The sequence below is a fragment of the Lissotriton helveticus genome, chromosome 6 (assembly GCF_964261635.1).
Source record: "Lissotriton helveticus chromosome 6, aLisHel1.1, whole genome shotgun sequence".
Lineage (NCBI taxonomy): Eukaryota > Metazoa > Chordata > Amphibia > Caudata > Salamandridae > Lissotriton > Lissotriton helveticus.
The window spans coordinates 88831608-88847941 of record NC_136067.1 but is presented as its reverse complement, the minus strand read 5'-3'; the positions used below and the strand labels follow the sequence as shown (position 1 = coordinate 88847941).

General features: G+C 50.5%; 1 protein-coding gene across 1 annotated transcript in view; it reads left to right on the top strand.

Moving 5' to 3' along the window:
• The window catches only part of LOC144762194 (ATP-binding cassette sub-family C member 10-like), a 681473-nt gene that overhangs the window by 400346 nt on the left and 264793 nt on the right, over nucleotides 1-16334 (top strand). The window contains 1 exon segment of the mRNA XM_078647347.1: nucleotides 14687-14992. Within this exon segment, the coding sequence (XP_078503473.1) occupies nucleotides 14687-14992 (306 nt within the window).

Sequence of the window (16334 nt, the reverse complement as noted above, 5' to 3'; positions counted from 1 at the left end):
ATTGGGGCATAATGAAGGGCTTAGGTGAAATCATGTTTTGTAAACCTTTTACGAAAAAAGTCTCAACAGATTACTTAAACGGGGAATGATGGTCTGGCAACCACAGGAATTAGGAGATGGTAATAGGGTATCCTTTAACTGTGACCAAAGCAAGGACTTGCGAGGCTACGGATAAGACAAACAAAAGAACTTCAGACATGGGTGCAGATAGAGGATCAACAGATTTTGTAGAGCACAGAGCCCCAATTATATCCAGTCGACAGGAGTAAATGGTTTAATGGAGGTACTCTTGACTGCCAAAATGACTTCACACACTTCGGGAGAAAGGTCAAACACCCTCAACTGTCGCCGCCCAACATCCAGGCATGTAGGTGGAGTGTGTGCAGGTAGAGGAACAATGAAATCCTCCCTAAGGTTCAGCCTGATCAGAGGACAGATGCTCATGCTCAGGAATTCGAGATACTACACTCTCCTTGCCCAGTCCAGGGCCACTAAAATGACTTGGGCCTGGTCTTTCTTGATCTTCTTGAGAACTCTGGTCAGAAATGGTATCGGCATAAAGGCGTAAAAGAATGCTGAGCTTCACTTTAGACAAAATGTGTCTCCGGGCAAGAGCAAACTTGGAAACTTTAAAGCGCGCAGAAGTGCTGACATGGCATGTTCTCGGCAGTGGTTAATAGATCTAACCAAGGGTCTCCCCATTCTCTAAAGAGACCTTGCACCTCCTCCGGATGAAGACTCCATTTATTATCTGTGAGGCACTGACAGCTAAGTTTGTCCGCTGTGGCGTTCAGCTTGCCCACCAGATGTTGAACCACCAGGACTATGCTCTGATATTCCAGCCAGGTCCAGAGAGGCAGGGCATCTTGATGCAGGGTCCAAGACCCCACTTCGCCCTGCTTGTTGCAATACCACGTGGTGGCGGTGTTGTCCGTGAACACCGGAACCAGCCTTCCCTTGATGGAACGAAGAAAGGCTTTCAGTGTCAGGCATATCTCTCTCAGTTCCAATAAGTTGATGTGGAGTTGAGACTCTGTCCACGACCAGAGTCCTCTGATCTCTACCTCTCTCAAATGGCCGCCCCAAACCATTAGTGAGGCATCTGTCACCAGCATGAGCTCTGGGTGTGCAAGAGAGAGGTGTGTGCTGTTGATCCAGTAAGGGTCCGTGAGCCACTACAGCAGATCTTTTCAGTTCCCTCCTCAATCTGGACCAGGTTGGTGAGATTTCCCTAAAGCTGTGCCCACTGGGACTTCAGATCCCTGTGCAGGCCCAGCATATGCCAGTAGGCAGTAGGCATGCAGGATGCAGGAGGCCATCAGACCCAGCAGTCTCAGAGTCAGTCTCACCGCAATCTAGGATAGAGGCTGAAACATCGGACTCATAACTGTAATATCCAGGATTCTATTGTTCTGGAGGATAAGCCCGAAACTGCACTGCATCCAGATTAACTCCAATGAAAGGGAGCGTCTGGGAGGGAGTCAGGCGTGACTTTGGCATGTTTATAGAGAACGCCAGTAAATGAAGAAGGTCTGTCGTAGTCTGGAGAAGGGAGACGACTGTCTGGGGCGAGCCTTCCTCTAACAGGTTGGGGAAGACTTAGAACCCTGACCTCTGCAAATGAGCTGCAACCATGCCATCACTTTTGTGAACACCCTAGCGGCAATGGTAGGACCAAAGGGGTGCGTAATGAACTGGAAATGCTCTTGGGGAAGACTGAGAACCCTGACCTCCGCAGATGAGCTGCAACCATGCCATCACTTTTGTGAACACCCTAGTGGCAGTGGTAAGACCAAAGGGGTGCACAGTGAACTGGCAATGCTCTTGGTCTACCATGAACCGCAGATAGCGCCTCTGGACAAGCAGGACCGAGATGTGGAAGTAGGCTTCCTGCAAGTCCAGCACTAGCATCCAGGGTTGTTGGCATACAGAACATGAGCTAAAATGAGCATCTTGATTTTTTCTATTTTTAGGAAGTAGCTGAGGAGGTGAAGATCTAAGATACGATGGAGGCCCCCATCCTTTATCGACACCAGAAAGTAGTAGGAATAGCAACCATGACCAACTTCTGATGCCTGCACCCTCCGTGATGGCTTCTTTGGCCTGACGAGCTTGTTCTTCCTGTCGCAATAGCCTACGGTGGTCCTCTGTCAGTCAATCGATGGACGTGGCAAGGGTGGACGATCTGAGCACCTACTTGCCGAAACTTATTTTCCACCATTGGGGCAGGTAGTGCCGAATCCTGCCACTAACAAGGGTAACTATGGTGGTAAGAGTACAAACTAACGAGGCTTCTGAGTTGCAGTTGCCAGGAGGGGGAACCAATTGGGTCGACCTCTGGCTCTCATGAGGCCTTTGGGAACCGCATCCGTGTCCACAAATGAACTGTAATGCTTGCTGGCTCTGATGGCTAGGGGAAAATGGACATGCTTTATAGCCCCTACCATAGCCACAAAAGGGGCGGAAGGTAGATTACAGCCTTCATAGGGTCATGGTAAGCCCCACTGGTTAGAGGAGGCAGACCTGGAAGCAGAGGTCAGCCCGGGACCAAGGTTCAATTCCCGGCTCGGCGGGGTCTTGAGTCCTAAAATGTCCATGGACTCGACAATTCTCGCTAATCGATTCATGGGTTCACACTGTGCGACTCTGGGCAATAGATTGCTTAATCTCCACAATGGCCCCTCGCGGCGGGATGCCTGGCTTTCACCTTGCGGATACCCTGCCAGGGTATCTCACAGGGGAATACCAGGACGGGTTCCCTAAGCAAGCGCTTAGAAACCAGTGGTGATTTGCGCTATACAAATCCATGTACATTTACATTTACATTTACATTTACAGCTGTGTTCCATCGAAGGGCATGTCTGTAAGGGATGCCTTGACATCTCCCAAAAAGTCAGTTGTTGTCAGCCAGCTAAGACATCAAAGCACCACCATGAAAGCAATTGCTCTGCCCAGCTAGTTAGTTGTATCCAATCTGCATCTGATGGTGAACTTTGCCACATCCCTCCCATCAGCAACAGCTTGAGAGAGTGTGGCCCAGGTAGCACTTGCGCAACCATATCCCACAGATTATGGGAATAATGTCCCAATAAGCAAGCAGTGTTAATGGACCACAGTTCCAGGTTGGTGGAAGAGAAACTTCTCTTGCCAAAGGATTCCCTATCCGGTGGTGTGGTAGGGAACGCTTCTGGATTTAACCTGGAGCTTGAGGCCTTGACCACCAGGCTCTCAGGGGTGGGGTGCTAGGAGAGGAAGTCTGAGTTCGCAGGGGCGAGCGGCAGCAGCAGGCAATGGTCCTGTGCACAGGAGTGCCTGTGCAGGGCGTGACCCAGACCCCTAAGCAGGACATCTGTGAGGGCTTCATTAATGGGGAGTAAGTCAAGACATTGGTTTTGATCTCGATTGTGGGCAGCTTCAGATCCAGTATCTTAGCCGCCCTCTGGACCACCATTGCAAAAAAATGCCCCTTCCTCCGTAGGAACTGTGTAGAAGAGAGAAGGCCAGTGTCTGGTGAGGTGTCTAGGCCACGGGCATCAGCCAACTCCTTGTACCAGGTGTCATCGGCCATTGACTCTCCTAGGGGGTTGCAGTAGCCATAAGGATTCTCTGATCCCCACCATTAAAATTGAGCTCCGTCTCCAATTTAGGCCATGTGGACCTGTTCGGGTCTGAGCTAGTGTCAAGAGTTGCCGGTCCGGCTCTGTATCGATTCAGGAATCACGGTGAGATCAGCTCTGCCTATGATTGTCGGTGGTGCCGGAAACAGCGCCACTGGCATGGTCCCCACATGAGGTCAAGAAGTTGTGGCCGGAGCCAATCTGGATCCACCATGGAGCCTGAGGGTCGTCTGGTGCAGAGGACAGACACGCTGGAGGAGCCCCAGTGGGGCACTTTTCCGAACCCATGGGACCTGAAGGAGCCCAAGAGGGGTTTGACTGCCCAAAAAATGAGACTCCTGGCCTCATAACATTTTCATAGTTGGGCAGAGGTCGCTCAGTCAAACTCGACGAAACTCGGTCAGTCACCAGCTCCAAAGGTACAACCTGGGAGCAAGACCTGGTTCTTTGGAGTCGTTCTCTTGTATCGTCTGAACAATAGGAACACTCAGAAAATTTGAAGAACACTTCGACTTTTTGGACTTCTTTATGTTGGACTTACCTGAAGAAGTCCAGGATCATGACAAGGATCGACGCGAGTAACTCGGGGAGCAGTCCCGAGACCTCCCTTGCGAACCGGACTTGGAGTGTGATGAGCGGCCAAAGGCTTCATGGCTGGCTTGTGGATGGCCTTGGGAGTCGTGGTCTTGCACTCCGTGCAGGTCGCAAAGTTGTTGTCCCGCTCCAGGCACCATAGTAACACCAATTCAGAGTCTGTCATAGACATGTATCTGTGCCAGGCACCATGAGGCGTGAACCCAGTAGGTTTCTTTGGGACATCTCCGAAAAATAGTTAAAGAAACAAGGTGCATTACTCGACTTTGAGAAATGTAAAAAGAAAACATTCAAAAAATGACTGTGGGGGGATCGTCTGGAACTGCAATGATGGCATGGAAATAAAGGAACTACGGTCAGTGTGCTGTGGTGGTGCCTAATAGATACCATGCCAACGTGGACATTGCCAATGACGTTACGAGGATCCGAATGGAACCACCTACCTGCGCACAAGAGGATTCCTCAAAACTTTCTGGATCCAGTTTGACCGCCTGGGGTTCATCTAAACTGTGGATCGATAGATCCAAATAACTTTTTTAACACCTTGATGACAGAAGTCTCCAATGAGAAGACCCGTCCAAAATTCGAGCTATCTTTACAAAGATCTATGAATTTATATCCTGCAGGATTGTATCGAACAAACCCCTAAATGAGCGAGCCGTGCATTCATGGTTCAGTCCTGAATGCACTAGAGCACTCAAAGCCCTAAAACACGCCACTAATAAAATACCACGAGATTCTACTGCCATAAGGGAAGCACAACATAAATATAAGCTTGCCCTATAAGAAAGGAAACTGGTTATTCGAGCTAAAGCGTGGGAGAATCTAAATAAAGCAGCTGATCTGAAAGAGACTAGACCCTTCTGGGACGTAGTCAACCGAACTTCTAGCATTGAGTGCCATATTCCTGAGGCCGACTGGACCGCTGACTTTTCCTCGATTTTTTTAATCCAGACAACAGAGTCGGTTGGCCCCTAAACGAAAACATTCCCGATCACCACCCTATTACGAGGAGTGGCTGATTGATTTTGTAGACTTAGCTGCAGTCAAAAAAGCTATTATGAGTGCTGCAAATGGCAAAGCCCCTGGGCCAGGCCGGCTCCCAATTGATCTTTTTAAAAACAACGTTGAATTATGGGCTCCCGTGGTCACAAATGTATTTAGGCCTGCAGTGCAAGGTGACCTTATAGATTCATGGAGAAAAGCCATCATTGTACCCATCTTTTAAAAAAAAGGGGGAATGCAACTGTCCGGCATGTTATCGCCCAATCTAATTGATTGATTCCACTTTATCGATCCTGGGGAGGGTAATATTGGGCAAATTGGAAGACTGGGCAGAGGGTAGCTCTTTTTTCCCAGCTGCCCAGTACGGCTTCCGTCAAGGCCTAGGAACTGTAGAACAAACCCTTAACCTAACTCTCACCATGGTCAAATATGCCAAAGTTAGGAGAGGAACCATACATATGGCATTTATGGACCTCTCCTGTGCTTTTGAACTTGTAGATAGGAGCATATTATGGGACCTGATGGAGCAGGCGGGTATTGACCGCCATCTAGTGGATCTGGTAAAACGCAAGGATTGGGACTCCACAATGAGGGTGCGCTTTACACTGAAAGGGGACTGTACAGCCCCAATAAATGTGACTAGTGGGGTCTGACAGGGTTGCATATAAGCGCCTTTCCCTTTTTTTATTATACATCCATTCCCTAAACACCACTTTAAGGGCTTGCTGTGACGATGTTCCCAGGATTGGGATGGAGGCAGTCCCTGTGCTCCTCTATGTGGATGACGCGATTCTTTTAGGTCTGACAGCAAATGCCCTCCAAAAGCTTTTTTGAACAAGTTTAGTGATTTTATGCTGAGATTAAAACTTGAGGTAAATCAGTCAAAATCTTTTATCATGACCCGTGGTCCAAAACACCCGAAGTCAAAAACTTTTTTATCGGGGGGCACAAATTGAAAAAGTTCCTTTTTTCAACTACCTTGGTATTTTATTGAAGGCAAATGGATCATGGGAAAGGTTACTTATCCACAAGGCTCAAAAGATGTGTGCAGCTGAAGATGCAATATTCAGATTTGCAAAAAGGTTAGGCCACAAGGTGGTATACAAAATGGTCTAACTTTATAAAAGCAAGTGCCTATAAGTGGGCACTTATGGGGCCAGAGTCTGGGATTGTACTGTCTGCACAAAACTTCAGTTAGACAAAAATAGGTTTTTGTGAAGGCTTCTGGACATTCCTAAATACTCCTCCAGCCGTATTTCACATTTGGAACTGGGTATAGGGTTCAAGGCAGACCGGATCTCCATGGCACCCCTTCTATTATGGATAAAGCTATGGAGCTCCCCAAATGCAGACGTCACACGGAAGGTCTTACTAGACTGTTTAAAATTTGATAACATGACTGCTATCCCATGGTTGGCTTATGTGTGAAGCACCTTTTATAACCTAGTTATCTCTTTGAGTCACCGCAAAGTATAACACCTGATCTTAAAATGGAAGTCAAGAAGAGCTATGAAACTTACAAAGATGGAGTTAGAGTAGAAACATCTCTTGATATGACCACAGTTACAAAAAATATATGCAGATATCCACATCATCTGATATGCAGCCTTATCTGATCTGGATCGTAAACCCAGAGCACATATTTTATCTCACTAGATTTAGATTAAGTATATTCCATTTCCTTGTGGCTTTCCCAGTAGTGGGCTCCTGGTTTCTCTCCCTTCCTCACTGCCCCTGTGACTGTGTTTCTGTTCAATCAACTGTTCATTTTATGCTCTTTTGTACTTTATATGACTCCCTTAGTGTGCGCTTTTTACGCCCAGCCCTACTACATAAGCACTTTAATTCTTACAAAGAGGGTTTGAGCTATCTACAAAGCTTAGAATCACTCGATGTTTGCACCGCTGTACTCAGTTATATCACTTCTGCTATCAGTTAATGATCATCTGTTTTATGATGCTTTTAGAGTCTTTTTTTATATTTTATGAAGATGTAACTGTTTTATCCTGTGCTTGTATTGTCCTATAATGACCGAATTAAGATGAATTTGAATTTGACCGCTTGGTTAATGTTCTAAGGTAAGGAATCTGCAGCTAGAAAACTTTATCAGATTATATAAATTATTCAAAACTACTGAAATTAAATAAAGGATTGTAGGATAATCCTCAGGTTATTCTTTAATGATGTTCTCAGTCAGGCTCTCCGTAGCCCTAGAAGGGAAGTGATCTAGAGGACTATATCAATAGAACTCTGTTTATTTCAAAACGAGTAAAGCCTTTTTCCCTGTCTCAGGTAAACTCAATGGTTGTTCGCCCATGGAAAATATATATACACAGGGGCCACGCACCAAAAAACCTAGACAAAAAGGAGTGTGTTTATTTTAGATTGTATCTGTTTATTACTAATAAATTAATGCAATAGAAATATTGTTGGACTGGGCCCTTCTGCCAGGTCCACCCCTGAAGTTTTTGCTTGCTATATGTGACCTGGGGATGGTGATTCCCACTCTGAGTGCATGTAGATGGGAGAGGCCTGCCTCCCCCATAGGAATGCATGGGGAATGTGTGTGTCCCCGATAGTTCCTGATGCGTGGGGGGTACAGGCTCGATTCTGGTATATGTGGACTTGTGTGTTTAAATGCTGCAAGATGATGTATGCGGCGTGTGTGTGTCTAGAAGGGAAGTGCCACTTCTAGACATGGGTGTGTGTGTGCAGTAGGTGTGCTGGCGCGTGATTGGCTGAAGCCGGCTGGGGAGCCTGGCTCCAGGAGTCTGTGTGGGTCTGTCCCGGTGGTGAATGGAGAGATTAACATGCTGATGTGAGGGAGGGGCTGTGCCTGTATCCTGTATGGGGCTGGGCTTTCCCCCACAATGCTGGCTCCACCCCCCTGGGGTGCGTCTGATGACCTGGCCTGCCTGATGAATGGAAAGGGGTGGTTGGGGAAAACAAGATACTCCCAAAACCAGCTGCGACTGGTTTCTCCCCCACCCAGCACCTTTAGACAAAGGAATTTCATGTATAAAAAGAGGCTGTGACCTCTTCTAAAAGGTTCTTGTTCCCAACTTGAATCTACCAGGGGCTGCTGCTGCTTGGGCTCAGGATTGGCTTGCCTCCCTGGGCCCTGCCCTACTCCTGGACTTCTGATGGCCTTTAGCCTTCCAGGAGCTGCTGTGCTCCACCTGAGGTCCTGGACTTCCTATGGACTCTGCTATTTTTATCTAGCGCTTGGGAGCGCTTTCCTCTGACCCCCAGCGCTTGGGAGCACTGTCCCTCCTACCTAGCGCCTAGGAGCGCTGATTCCTGCCCCCTAGCGCTTTGGAGCGCTTCCTTCGTGGCAATAGCGCTGGGAGCGCTATACTCAACGAGCCGGTGCCCACCCGGCATTTGCCATGTTCCACGGAGGTTGCATTCCCAGCGAGTGCCTACCTCGCTATATTGCCCTTCATTCTCGAGGGAGCCTGGCCCTCGTCATTTCCCCAGAATCACTGCCGCCGGCCCGGGACCCCTCGTGACGCCTCCCCCGGGCCGCGCTGGGATTGGCTGCCGGCCCGGGCTTGGCTGCTGACGTCTCCCCGGGCCGCGCTGTGATTGGCCGGCGGCCCGAGGAGCTGAGGAGGCGGCTGCAGAGAGGAGAGACGAGGCAGGGAGCGGCGGGAGCCTACTCCGCGCCCCTGCTTCCCCCAGAAGACTGGCCGCTTCCCCCCCTGGGGCCCCCAGGAACGAGAGGGAGCCCCGGAGAGCGAGGAGAGACCGGCGCGTCCACCGGCCGGTGAGTGCTGCAGGAGGGAGAGGCGGGGCGTCGGGGTACATTGCCGGTGCCCGCCCCTCCCCTCCAGCACGAGCGCCCATGTGTTTCATGGCTAGTAGGGCCCCCAGTGATGCCGGGTCCCCCGAGGGGGACCCTGCCTGCCCACAGAATCGTCCCCGAGCCCCGAGAGGCTCCATCATGGCCCGTGGGGCCCCAGTGAGATCGAGTCCCCCGAGAGGGACTCCCCCCTTTTTGTTCATGAGCCCCGAGAGGCTCCACCTGTTGTCCATTGTTCCTTCGAGCCTGTGAGGCTCAACCCAGCATCTCGTTCTCGAGCCCCAGAGGCTCCTTCATGGCGCGAATTATTCCCCCGAGCCTGCGAGGCTCCCACGATGCCCCTCAGCTGCCCAGCACTTCGTGGGCAGCTGCTACGTGTAGGTTTGTGCTGACTACCTACAGTCTGTTCTGAACATCGTGACATTGGGCGTCCTAGCCCTAGAAAGGCCAGTTGGCCTGTTGAAAGTTCTTGGCTAATGTTAATGTGATTCCTGAAGAGTTGTTATGTGTTGCGCCTCCAAAGGTGCGTCTGATGTGTTATGTGCCTTGTCATTCCTTCCCTCCTAAATATCCTAGGTCTCATGTATGTGGCTTCTGGTTAGAGTGAGTTCTACTGCTAGTTCTATTAAGCTCTGGGTTGTCATGTGTTCTAATGCTAGCTCCTGGTTGTTATGTGTTCTAGTACTAGTTCTAGGAAGCTCCCAGTTGTTATGTGTCCTAAATGCCAGCTCCATCATGTGCATATTCCTGGCAGTGGTCCCATGGCCCTGTCCTGTATATATTCCCTTGTAAACCCAGCCCGTGCCCCTGGCACCGTGTATATTGTGTATTTATCCCTAAGTATGTTTTTCAATACAAAGTCTATTTTTCATATATATCTTGTGTGGAGTTCCTTTTGTGGGGGGGCCCGGGAGGTTGTTGTTGGGGGTGCGTGCGCAAATGCTTTACACATGACCTCCGAGATAGGCCTGACTGCTCGTGCCAAGCTACCAAGGGGGTGAGCAGGGGTTGTTTTGGCGGGTGACTTCCTTACCCTAACTAGAAATGGCGATTTCTGCCTGGCCTTGGCGCAAGCCTTGGCCAACCAGGGATCCCATTTCTAACATTGTTGGCTAGCGGTGGGATTTGGACTTGTGTTTGCGCAGTACCACAGCGATAACTGGCCCCACTACAAAACTCTGCATTTTGGATGGTCGCAAAGAAAAGGGATTATTGTTTAAGTTGCTAAAAGTATCTGTGTCTGTGGAAAATGTGGGTCTGGTGCACTGTGAGTTAGGTGTCCCTAGCTCGGGAGGGTAGATCATCCCCCTAAGTGCAATGTGGTTTCTGGATTCACCAGAAGGGTAGGATCCAGTGGTGGCAGCGAAATTTGTCCAATGTGTGTGGTCCCTGTCCCTTCCCTAGAGTAATGGTACCTGTGCCACATGGGTCAGGTTGAGGAATCAGGGGCGGTAGAAACTGTCTTACCAGTCCAGGGGAGGGTGTGTGGATGAATGTTGAGTTGTGCTGAATAATGGGTGTACGTTCTCTGGGATGGGGAGCGTGCTGAATACTGGAGTGTAAGTTCTCTGAGATGGGGGAGCTTGCTGAATGAATGTTGAGTTGTATCCCGGACAAGGAAGCCCTGCTGACTGGGTCGCGGCTTGCCTTGGGGAGAGCTGAACACTGAGCCCTGCTGACGTTGTCGCGGCTCATCTTGCTGAATGAATGTTAAGTTGTATCCCGGACAAGGAAGCCCTGCTGATTGGATCGCGGCTTGCCTTGGGGAGGGCTGAACTCTGAGCCCTGCTGACGTGGTCGCGGCTCATCTTGTGAACGAATGTTAAGTTGTATCCCGGACAAGGGAGCCCTGCTGATTGGATCGTGGCTTGCCTTGGGGAGAGCTGAACACTGAGCCCTGCTGACGTTGTCGCGGCTCATCTTGCTGAAGTGAATGTTAAGTTGTATCCCGGACAAGGAAGCCCTGCTGATTGGATCGCGGCTTGCCTTGGGGAGAGCTGAACTCTGAGCCCTGCTGACGTGGTCGCGGCTCATCCTAGTACAAGAGGGAACTCCTGCCTGAAGAGGAGGAACCGGGTAAGCTGTATGGGGTATTGACCTGCAGTGGTTGCCTGCCTGCTGAAGGAGGAGAGACAGTCTTAGATTTTATTTTCATCTTGTAGAAGTCCTGGTGCGCCAGGCATCTGGCCGGTAGGGTACTGCCCGCGGTTGGGGAGCCAGTAGTCGGTGTTTCCGGATCTGGATGGCAGGGCGACTGTAGCCAGTGTCCTGGCCGGTGTGTCTCCTAGGCGTACTCCTGTGGACACAGGTGGGGCTCATCTTAAGTGAAGAGACCCTGTGTTTCCCAGAAGGGGTGGTACAGGCCTAGCAGGGATCTTTAGGGTTCTTGGCTGAGTGTCGTGGTACTGCGCTGAGAGCAGGTGGGGCCCACCTTAAGTGGAGGGACCCTGTTCTACATGGGAGGGTGCGGAACTGGAAGGGGGTGAGAGGGAGTCTGACCCCTGGGCATCCGGTGAAATTAGTTCCCAGGTGGGAGACCAGTGGAGGGAGAGAGTTCCGAGACTGGTGAGAAAAGGTGTTCTGGAGGGTGCTTCTCCTGGGAGAGCACGGAACCTCAGAAGTAGAGGTAGGGTGGGGCGAGCTTGCCCGTGACCTCTGGCCAACCTGAGGGTGCGGACCCTAGGTGGAAGAGAAAGTGGTAAAGTGGAACTACACAGAGAAAGGGAGTGGAGAATGGCTGTCGTGGGCCAGGGGTTACCACCCCCCACTCTGGCTCGGCAGGGACCAGCGGTATCTGGGTGGCCTAGGGCCTGGTCCTAGCCGTGGACAACTAAGGAGTGCCAGTGGGGTAGCCTAGTTGGGCCTGGGTTTTTTTTTTTATTAGTCTGTGTATGTCTATAGATCAACGTGGCGTATAACTGGAGGGTGTCCCTGCAGTGCGGGCCCGCGTCCATGTTTTGTCGCCCAAAGCAGGGAAGTCCATCACGGTGGTGATTGGCCTACCCTGCGTTTTGGCTGGAAGGGGGTCGTGTTGGACTGGGCCCTTCTGGCAGGTCCACCCCTGAAGTTTTTGCTTGCTATATGTGACCTGGGGATGGTGATTCCCACTCTGCGTGCGTGTAGATGGGAGAGGCCTGCCTCCCCCATAGGAATGCATGGGGAATGTGTGTGTCCCCGATAGTTCCTGATGCGTGGGGGGTACAGGCTCGAGTCTAGTATGTGTGGACTCGTGTGTTTAAATGCTGAAAGATGATGTATGCGGTGTGAGTGTGTCTAGAAGGGAAGTGCCACTTCTAGACATGGGTGTGTGTGTGCAGTAGGTGTGCTGGCGCGTGATTGGCTGAAGCCGGCTGGGGAGCCTGGCTCCAGGAGTCTGTGTGGGTCTGCCCCGGTGGTGAATGGAGAGATTAACATGCTGATGTGAGGGAGGGGCTGTGCCTGTATCCTGTATGGGGCTGGGCTTTCCCCCACAATGCTGGCTCCACCCCCCTGGGGTGCGTCTGATGACCTGGCCTGCCTGATGAATGGAAAGGGGTGGTTGGGGAAAACAAGATACTCCCAAAACCAGCTGCGACTGGTTTCTCCCCCACCCAGCACCTTTAGACAAAGGAATTTCATGTATAAAAAGAGGCTGTGACCTCTTCTATAAGGTTCTTGTTCCCAACTTGAATCTACCAGGGGCTGCTGCTGCTTGGGCTCAGGGTTGGCTTGCCTCCCTGGGCCCTGCCCTACTCCTGGACTTCTGATGGCCTTTACCCTTCCAGGAGCTGCTGTGCTCCACCTGAGGTCCTGGACTTCCTATGGACTCTGCTATTTTTATCTAGCGCTTGGGAGCGCTTTCCTCGGACCCCCAGCGCTTAGTAGCGCTGTCCCTCCTACCTAGCGCCTAGGAGCGCTGATTCCTGCCCCCTAGCGCTTTGGAGCGCTTCCTTCGTGACAATAGCGCTGGGAGCGCTATACTCAACGAGCCGGTGTCCACCCGGCATTTGCCCTGATCCACGGAGGTTACATTCCCAGCGAGTGCCTACCTCGCTATATTGCCCTTCATTCTCGAGGGAGCCTGGCCCTTGTCATTTCCCCAGAATCACCGCCGCCGGCCCGGGACCCCTCGTGACGCCTCCCCCGGGCCGCGCTGGGATTGGCTGCCGGCCCGGGCTTGGCTGCTGACGTCTCCCCGGGCCGCGCTGTGATTGGCCGGCGGCCCGAGGAGCTGAGGAGGCGGCTGCAGAGAGGAGAGACGAGGCAGGGAGAGGCGGGAGCCTACTCCGCGCCCCTGCTTCCCCCAGAAGACTGGCCGCTTCCCCCCGGGGCCCCCAGGAGCGAGAGGGAGCCCCGGAGAGCAAGGAGAGACCGGCGCGTCCATCAGCCGGTGAGTGCTGCAGGAGGGAGAGGTGGGACGTCGGGGCACATTGCCGGTGCCCGCCCCTCCCCTCCAGCGCGAGCGCCCATGTGTTTCATGGCCCGTGGGGCCCCCAGTGATGCCGGGTCCCCCGAGGGGGACCCTGCCTGCCCACAGAATCGTCCCCGAGCCCCGAGAGGCTCCATCATGGCCCGTGGGGCCCCATTGAGATCGAGTCCCCCGGGAGGGACTCCCCCCTTTTTGTTCATGAGCCCCGAGAGGCTCCACCTGTTGTCCATTGTTCCTTCGAGCCTGTGAGGCTCAACCCAGCATCTCGTTCTCGAGCCCCAGAGGCTCCTTCATGGCGCGAATTATTCCCCCGAGCCTGCGAGGCTCCCACGATGCCCCTCAGCTGCCCAGCACTTCGTGGGCAGCTGCTACGTGTAGGTTTGTGCTGACTACCTACAGTCTGTTCTGAACATCGTGACATTGGGCGTCCTAGCCCTAGAAAGGCCAGTTAGCCTGTTGAAAGTTCTTGGCTAATGTTAATGTGATTCCTTAAGAGTTGTTATGTGTTGCGCCTCCGAAGGTGCGTCTGATGTGTTATGTGCCTTGTCATTCCTTCCCTCCTAAATATCCTAGGTCTCATGTATGTGGCTTCTGGTTAGAGTGAGTTCTACTGCTAGTTCTATTAAGCTCTGGGTTGTCATGTGTTCTAATGCTAGCTCCTGGTTGTTATGTGTTCTAGTCCTAGTTCTAGGAAGCTCCCAGTTGTTATGTGTCCTAAATGCCAGCTCCATCATGTGCATATTCCTGGCAGTGGTCCCATGGCCCTGTCCTGTATATATTCCCTTGTAAACCCTGCCCGTGCCCCTGGCACCGTGTATATTGTGTATTTATCCCAAAGTATGTTTTTCAATACAAAGTCTATTTTTCATATATATCTGTGTGGAGTTCCTTTTGTGGGGGGGGGGGGGGCGGGAGGTTGTTGTTGGGGGTGCGTGCGCAAATGCTTTACACATGACCTCCGAGATAGGCCTGACTGCTCGTGCCAAGCTACCAAGGGGGTGAGCAGGGGTTGTCTTGGCGGGTGACTTCCTTACCCTAACTAGAAATGGCGATTTCTGCCTGGCCTTGGCGCAAGCCTTGGCCAACCAGGGATCCCATTTCTAACAAATATGCACCCAAAGTAATAACTATTTTCCAGGGAATAACATAAGCTTCATAAATAATTCATGGACAGGCATGCAAGCTTTCCCAATCTAACCTGAACACATTAGGGTTGTGCTTCTTGTTTGATGCCTTAGTTGTGCTGTGTCTCATTAGCATCATCTGAGGGCGACAACGAAGAAGAAGAGGATGATGAAGAGAAACAAAGTCAAATCCTTATGGACTTAGGAGAGCAGTCAGACGATGAGGAGAAGTCACGGGAGCACCCTAAGACTGACACCAGTCACCACCATGATACAGACAACGGCCAGATGTCAGAGGAGTCCGGGTGTGGCCATAAACTCATCAATGAGGAAGAGAAGAAGATTGGCCTGGTGTCCTCCCTGGTCTACAGGGCATACTGCAGTGCGATGGGCACACCTTTGGCATGTGCGATCCTGTGCTTTTTCCTCTTTACGCAAGGTAACTCAAGACTCTTATTCTGAGTACTTCTCAATCTCCAGCTGCAATGTGTGTGGCATTCAAGTGTTAGCTGATCGCATTATCTGAAATGCTAAAATGTGTACTTTATGAATGAGTCCTATTTGTGTGAAGACAGATGTGGGCTGAGCTGACAACTATATCTATTCTGCCAACGTACAATTTTGCTAGGCCCTGTGGACATATTTGCATAGGATTTGTTACTAATAAACTGCTGGTATTTCCCTGTAAACAACTTTTGACAAACTCTTTTTTAGCTCCTCTGCTGACATTTTATTTACAGTGAAGTACAGAGTGGGTTTTAGGTCAGCCGCTTGCTCATGATTGAATGGCTTTATTGTTTACCTCAGTTCAATGCTCCTGGTTCAGTGTTTTTTTTCCCCTAGTCTTGTTTTTGACCCCATATCTCCCTAACCCCTGACACAATTCTCGGAGCGTAGCTTCTATACCATCGTATGAATTAATTGTATCCTTTCAATGACATCAGGGAAATATTTTTCATTTGTGTTTAGCAGTCCACAAGCGTGCATCGCTTTCCTCTCTTTCTTCCTCATCCGCTTTCTTCCTGCTTCCCTCCTCCTCATTGCCTGCTTGTCATTTGCTCTCCTTCCCCTCCTCTTCCTGCTTCATTTTTTAGGTCTCGCCTACGTAACGCGCATGCTTCCAGATACGTTCATATTCTACCTAATACACTCCATTTTATATAACACTAACAGTGAACAATATTATTCACTATTCGCATAATTAAACAAGCATTTTCAATGCAATAGGTCTCCCATTTGCAATAGTTTAAGCTATTGGCATTGTAAATGACAATGTCTTTTATTTATGTTTTAAAAACCAAAATATAGGTAAAAGGCATTGTCATTTACAATGCCAATAGCTCAAACTTGCGTAAATGCGAGACCTATTGCATTGCAAATGCTTGTTTCAATTACTTCGATGGTCCCTGCTACCAGGCCTCTCACTTCTTCACTCGTCTGTTGCTCACTTTCCATATCACTCCCCACCCCTTTCTCGCCCTCCTTCATTTTTATTATTTTTTGTTTTGCAAGAGTCTGGCAGCTCTACACTGCTATTTCCTGCTTGCTTCTGTCTATATAAGCAAAATCCTCGCTCATACTTTATTTCTTGATTTGCTATTCCAAAATAACCTTACACCATCTTGGAACGATAAATTAAGAAAAAAGTGTTGGACATTTTTTTTACATGATAGCTGCTCTGTGTCTAGTGATATGAAACAGGAGTAGGACCCATAGACCAAACTGGGACTGGGTATGAAGTATATAGAGAACACAATGTCCCAACAGGTAACAATTTTAAA